This window comes from Panicum virgatum, chromosome 3N, assembly GCF_016808335.1.
Source record: "Panicum virgatum strain AP13 chromosome 3N, P.virgatum_v5, whole genome shotgun sequence".
NCBI lineage: Eukaryota > Viridiplantae > Streptophyta > Magnoliopsida > Poales > Poaceae > Panicum > Panicum virgatum.
In genome coordinates, this window is record NC_053147.1 from 69411641 (window position 1) to 69418782 (window position 7142).

Consider the following 7142-nt stretch of genomic DNA (forward strand, 5'->3'; position numbering starts at 1 on the left):
TGACAGAGCTTGCGTGGCTCGCCGGCCCGGCGCTCCATGGGCTTAACATGCATGTATGTACATCACCATGGCATGCACTGCAGTCCACTACAGCCATGGTTTCTGCACGAGCGGCGGACCAGTAGTTAAAATAGTACTCAGGCAGCCAAAAAAACATGGGAAAATTGGATGCATACCATCAAAAGGTTGCATGTTTGGCAATATACCATTAAAAGATTACTTCTTTGCTATATAGCACTGAAAGGTCACACGTTATTGGTTTCTAGCACTTCAGTTACCTTCGCTAACGTCCCGTTGTATCTCCGTTCTTGAGTTGTCTTCTTCAAAGCCACCCGTGCACGAAGAACACGGGCACGCAGCAGGCAAGGATGGCGTCGAACTTGGGGCATACGCGCGTACATGGGGAGGGGCGCAGGAGCATGCCTGGCACTCGCCGCTGCCTGCCCGGGAGGCGAAGGCCGCTGGGGCAGCGGGGCCCGTCTCAGGGAGGACATGAGCGAGGTGAGAAGGATCCAGCGGTCTCCCTGCTGACGGCGACCTTGGCAGCTGTCCGCATACGGCGCGTGCTCAGCGAGGAGCGGCCGCCTCGCGATGACGGTGACGCGAAGGACCTCGGCACAGATGAGCCCGCCGCGAGTTGCGCAGCGACCAGGGGCACAGCAAACAACGAGCGGGCAGGAGCACGGCGGGTGGAGGGCAGGGGAGCCGCGAGCGGGTCGATGCCGGCGGATGGCGGCATGTTGGTGAAGGCGCCAAGGTCGACGAGCGCGGCGAGGAGCAGCCTCCTCACGCCGATGCGGCCGCGATGGAGCTCGAGGTGGCGGGACTCGATTCGGCAGCGGACGGGCCCGACACAGGCAGCAGCAGGGCAGCCGCTCACCGTGGCCTCGTTGTGGCAGTGGCGGCAGGGGAACACCTGCTTGCAGCACGGCGCCACGATCTTACACCTCCGCCGGTAATGCTCGCACCTGGATAAACATCACAAATTCCTCCCCATGAGAATATGCTCAGCAAACTAAACCAGCCACAGATCGGGGAAACTCCAGAGGACCCAATCCACCGAGCAAATTCAAGCGGGCGCACAACGCCGAGCGATTCGGCCCCGGGAGGACCGAATTAGATTCCGTTGGAGGCAAGGAAAAGGGGAAAGTGGAGGAAGACGAAGGCGACGCTAATCAAGGCGCTCGCGGGCTCACCCGTGCTCCATCTTGCCGACGTCGCAGTGGTCGACCTCCCCGCCGCAGACCGCGTCGACCTCGGCGGCGTCGTTGTCGCTGAGGAAGTGCCCTCCCCCATCTTCGGCGGCGGCGGTTGGGACTGGAGAGGAGCAGGTGGAACGGATGGCGTTAGCAAAGTTAACAGAAATGCTACAAATCTCAACGTTGTGATCTTTCCATGGTATATAGCAAAGAAACGATCTTTTAATGGTACATTGCCAAACATGCAATCTTTTGATGGTATGCATCCAATTTTCCCAAAAAACATATACCATGCCCTTATTTAGATGCCTTCAAAATTTCAAAACTTTATAAGATTTTCTATCACATCGAATCTTTAAACGCATGTATAAAGTATTAAATGTAGCTAAACAAAATAACTAATTACACAGTTTGTCTATAATTTGCGAGACGAATCTTTTGAGTCTAGTTAACTCATAGCAGAACAATAATTACCAAATACAAATAAAAATACTACAGTATTTTACGGCCAAAACTTTATGCATCTAAATAAGGGGCATAATCCATAACCATAGCAGTTTGCTAAAAGTATGCCAGAATCTGATAGTACATGGTGACTGGTAAAATAACAGATCCGATCCCTGCATAACAATGTCACTGCCTTACAGAGAGGTGAGACAAACGAACTAGCAGCAGTCACACCACACCCCTCAATTTGCTCTCACAAGCAAGCTCCTGAATAGCCCAAAAAATTACATCTTATACCTGCTCACCAGCTTCATCATAGACCACACCTTAAAGCCTTTGTCTACTTGCCACGACCCAACCTGGTTCTTACAAGTCTTCCTCCCTCACCTGCAAAAAACAGAACATTATGGATTACTTTCTTCCCTAACAAGGTTAAACTATACTAGTTGTTTTTCCTGACGACCATTAGCAAACGGAGTTCAAGCAAGAATTACTTGGGACAATTGAGTCCCTGCTGCTAAATGTGATATAACACTTTGGGGCCAACCACACACTACAAGAAAAATGCTCATTCGTTCTCGGCCATTAGTACCGGACACATTTTGGTCCGGTACTAACGTTGTCCCGAGATCATTTTAGTACCGGGCCAAAATTTAAACGTCCCTTGAGCCATTTTAGTACCGGCCCAAGCCACCGGCCGGTACTAAATGTCATCCTTTAGTACCGGCCGGTGTCTTGGGCCGGTACTAAATGGCTCTCTACGGATTACTTCAAAAGGAATGTATCTTCTACCTAGTCACATCTGTTGCATAGGTGCGATGGTAAGGAAGCTACATGCGAGACTGGAGGTCTTGGGTTCAAATTCTCGCGACCACACACGCGTATTTACGCGTGAAAAATTCGCGTGACTTGTGAAACTGTTTAGTACCGGCCGGTAGTACTGACCGGTGTTAGCCACCGGTACTAAACATTTCCTTTAGTACCGGGCGTTTTGACCGGTACTAAATGACACGCCATTTAGTACCGGCCAATGGGTACCGGTCAGCCGCCCGGTACTAAAGGGGGGTTGCTGACCGGTACTAATGTTGATTTTTCTAGCAGTGACAGATCCACATTATTTTTCAAATTACCAACAAAGACCAGATTCCTCCCACTGTTTACTTCAGGTACCTCATGTATTATCAGAGCAGGGGTAAATAAAAAAACAGAACAGAACACGTATTTTAAGCTGGGTCTAAGACAAAGAGACCAGAAAAAGAAAAGAAAAGTAGAAGGCATTACATAAGAGGGACCATATTTTCTTGTCACCAGCCAAAATCACATGGTGGCTTTATCCTTTTTTATTTTTGCAACAAGTGAAGGTGCCAACAACGCCTAGCGCTGAAACACTCGATCATTGAAACATGAACAGGATGGAAAATGCCTTTTTTTTTATTGGTTTCTCAATGATGCTGATCCACCAACTTGCAAGATAGTTGCTGCCGGTCCATTGTGCCACAGGATGCCAAAATCTGAGCCTCCTGCAAATGGAGCAGGTTGGCGAGTGCAGCCAGAGCGAGACTGTCCAGAGTCCGATGCGGTTTGTTGTGCGTGATAGGCTGAGCAAACAAACAAAGAATTTGCACGTCCAGGCCTTCTAGACAATCTTGTTCATGTCTAAGAAGCATGATCCTAGAAACTGATTTGGCAGCCCGGAGTATTAAACTAACTAGTAAAACTCGGATTAGTTTATTAGTTTGGCATCTATTAACAATAAGCCAAGACCAAGCAAGAACTCTTGATCTCAAGAGGCACCTCAATATCCCAAGTGTGTTCATTGTGCCCCCCCCCCCCCCCCGTTCCATAAAAAAAATCCCAAGTGTGTTCATTTTGCCAATGAAAAGGTGGGCACCAGTTCTTGAGTCATGGTGTATTATTACCTCTAACTCTAATTCTATCTCAGTTTGTTTATCGTCCTGATCCTCTTAAACCTAAGACAGATCAATATATATGTCGAAGCCAATCCCCCATCCAGAACAAATCAGTTGCCTTTTAATGTATAAACTGTTAAAAACATGTGTGGTAGACCAAATAAATAAAGCGGAGGAAATTATTATCAATATAGTTATGCTAAGTTGTCTTAAACCAACTAGCATTACAAAGTGTTTTATGAAGGCCTCGATCAGTTCATCATTGTAACTTGGTACAGTTGCATGCAGTCTTGTGATGGACTATACAGCATGTATAGTTAGTAGTTACTTTATTTTTATTTCAACAAAAAAACGTAGTGTACCACACAGCCAAGCAGATGGCATTTGTAAGATATATAATAAGACTGTCACATGCCTGTGCTGAGGTACATATTGCCCAAATAAAGAGTTATGAGCAGTACGTAGATGAAGAAAAAGTATATGTAGATAGTTACGAGTAGCCTTGGTCAGATATTTGGAGATTTCAGTAGGACGGTAGTGACGTCTAAAGGAAAAAAATTTCCTGTCATCAAGCCTGGCGATGCCTTGCAGCTTATTGTCCTTTGTGCCTACATCAATGACCTATCCCTCAGGGGCATTGCAATCCACCTTGGTCAGGAAATAAACGGTGACATCACCATCGATGCCAAGCCCCAAGGCCAAGGTCGGATGAGAAGTGATCAGTCTACTCAAGGTCACCGCCGCTGACTCTTGTGGATAAACTGTTAGCCCTGGCAGCGCCCGCAGCAGCTCACAATGCCTTGGGTTGTCAATGACCATGTTTCCGGCATCGATTGTGCAATCCTTGTGCTAATCCTTCCATGAAGCAATCGGCACGGGCATAGTCGTCGTCATAGTTAGAGCTGGAGCTGGAGTAGTGGTGCACCTACTGCTGCCGTCGAGATGACGATGGGATCATCACATTGTTGTGAGGACGAGTTCACATCTCGACATACTTGATAAGGTGCGATCGGTCTGGGAGCATGATGACGGTGATGTACTGATGGCCACTGGAGCCTCCTCCGCAGAAGTATCCCCTGTTGCACCTAGTAGGCCTGGGCAGCGGCATGTCCCGATGGTGAAGTGTAGAATTCTCTTAAGGAAAGATATTTGTATGATAGCATAAAGATGGAGAAAACTCTAGAAATGTAGAAGAGTGTAAAAAGTGGACACATGACAATAACATATGAACCATGGAGTCCTATAAATAGGGGTGTCCTCCTCCCCCTTGCTATACCATAGCATAAGAGGTCTCAAGTAGGAGATGGCAAGGTTGTCAATATAGTGTAGTGGTGTCATGGTAGGATAGCCACATAAAGAGTGTAAGTGTCATCTCGTGTTGTATCAAGTTGAGTTGTGAATAAAGATTTGAGTTTCCTTATAAGTGTTAGTCTCCCAGTTTTATACTTAGTGTATAAGTTGTGATATATCGTAGGCTGGCTCTGCCACCCGGGACCACCCGGGATCACAAAGGGCCCGGGCTTCATCATAGGAAGGCTCTGCCTCTCGGAAGACAGATTCATCTGTTTGTAGGCTCTGCCACCCGGAAGTGAGAAAACGGCTCTGTCGTCGAAAGGACATTATACACTAAATAGCTAGAAATTTAACGGACTCTAGAGAGATTTGGCGTGTCTTAGTTGTAGCTCTATGCATAGTGGGTATTAGAGTCACCTTGGTTCCCAACATCCAATAATGCCAGCTGCCAGACTCCTTGGGAAACTGTAAGGCAGAATGCAATGAATCCATTACATGGGGCTTCTTTGCTTCCACGTGTTTTAGAAAATCTGGCACCCTAACCGTAAGAGCATCTCCAAGAGATGAGCTAAAAATCCTATCTAAATGACTAGACAAAAGACCATGTAAAAACTAAAAAGCTAACTAAATGATTGAGGTATCCAACAGACTAGCCAAATCTTCCCTATCTATATCCAAATCACCTTCTTCCTCCTTCCTCCAATCCTCCTCCTCCGGCGCGCCGCTCGCCGGAGCCAGCCACTGCCGGCGACCCGAGCCGCTGGGCCGCCAGTAACACCACCCCGGCCGGGAGGGGGACCGCGCCGCGCCGTCAGGCTGCCAGCAGCAGCACCCCGGCTAGGAGGGGGCGGCGTCGAGCTGCGGCTGGCACACTGCCAGGGAGGAGGGTGGTGCCGAGGAGCGCCGCCAGGCCCAGGCACCGGCGACCGCCCAACATGCTGCCTGCCTGGCTAGGAGAGACTCTCTGGCGTCCCCTGCTTTGCTTGCCTTGGCCGTCGCCGGGCCCCAACAATGCAACTTGACTCGCTCGAAACAGAAAGGAGGAGAAGAAAGAGTCTGCAACGCAATGGAGACGCAGGCTGCCGGAACTGAGGCCGTTTAAATAGATGAGATGAGATGAGATGAGATCCCCTTTGGAGATGGGTGATGATTTTTCGGAGATTATGATCTCATCATCTCATAAACTAACTAACTAACTGACTCGCTCAATATGCGGGGAAGCGAATATCCCATGATTTGTGCTTCGGCATGGATCACAAGAAATGGGGATTTGTGCGCCGATGCATTTGATTAAGGTCTCTCTAAGTTGACCTTTTTTTCTTAGACTAGTTTAGGAATTAGGAGTCGAGATCTCGTGGGAACTTGAGGAAGAAGAAGAATACTGTTGCGTTGCGTCTCGGCTGGGGGTTCTCCGTATGTATATCTTCTGACAAATGGAATGCATCGCCGTCGTGCCGTGTGGCCGCACCCACGGCGAAACAAAGAAAGGCAGGCTTCATTCGACCCATCTTAACAACTCCGGCGACGGGGATGCCATCATCTTTCCTTATCAGTTTATAAGCAGTTTGTAGCTTTTTTTTTGAAAAAAAAGTAGTTTGTAGCTCAGGATGAGAAATATACACCTCTCCTCCTTTACGGCCTCGGCCACTTATCAGTGGCTAAGGACAAGTGGACATGGACAAAAGAGGATCACATGTTGTGCCCAAGGCAGGTAGCCAGGCAGGCATGGGGCATAAAGACCTGTGCTTTTTCAATCTTTATTTAGGGTGTGTTTAGTTCACTTTGCATTTTGCGTTTTTACAAGAGAATCTTCAACATTTGAAGTACTAAATATAGACTAATCACAAAACTAATTATAGATCTCATCTGTAAACTACAAGACGAATCTAATGAGCCTAATTAATCCATCATTAGAGCATACAGACTGTAGCATTACTGTAGCAATTTAGTGTCTAATCACATCGTAATTAGGCTCATTAGATTCGTCTCGCGATTTACAGTCCATTTGTGTAATGCGATTTATTTTTCGACTATATTTAGTACACCATGCAAGCGATTTACAAAAATTTTGCATTTTGCCTTTTGGCATCTAAACACGGCCTTATTAGCTCAACCTTTTGTTTCCTACTTGTTTTGTAAACGAATTGTGGCCGTGTTCTTGCAAATGCAATCCCAAAAGGAGAAAAAAGGCAAAGCCTTCCCTAGATTAGCATTTGGGACTAATCATTTAGCGGTTGACTTGCACAATCTATATAACCCTTGCATACAAGAGGCTTATCTCATGCATGCATAT

General features: G+C 47.4%; 1 protein-coding gene across 1 annotated transcript; it reads right to left on the reverse strand.

The window, feature by feature from the left end:
- Positions 1-481: 481 nt before the first annotated feature.
- LOC120668086 lies at positions 482-1492 on the reverse strand. The gene is made up of 2 exons (XM_039948031.1): positions 1197-1492; positions 482-968 (listed from the first exon to the last, which is right to left on the reverse strand). Exons 1-2 carry the CDS (start codon positions 1490-1492, stop codon positions 482-484), a joined length of 783 nt encoding a protein of 260 aa, XP_039803965.1.
- Positions 1493-7142: the final 5650 nt, after the last annotated feature.

Bases quoted from the DNA above. Each gene is read 5' to 3' on its own strand.
- LOC120668086 (XM_039948031.1), bottom strand. From the start codon at position 1,492: ATGGTATATGTTTTTTGGGAAAATTGGATGCATACCATCAAAAGATTG. The intron at 969-1,196 runs GTGAGCCCGCGA...ATGTTTATCCAG, and splicing joins GTCGGCAAGATGGAGCACGG to GTGCGAGCATTACCGGCGGA.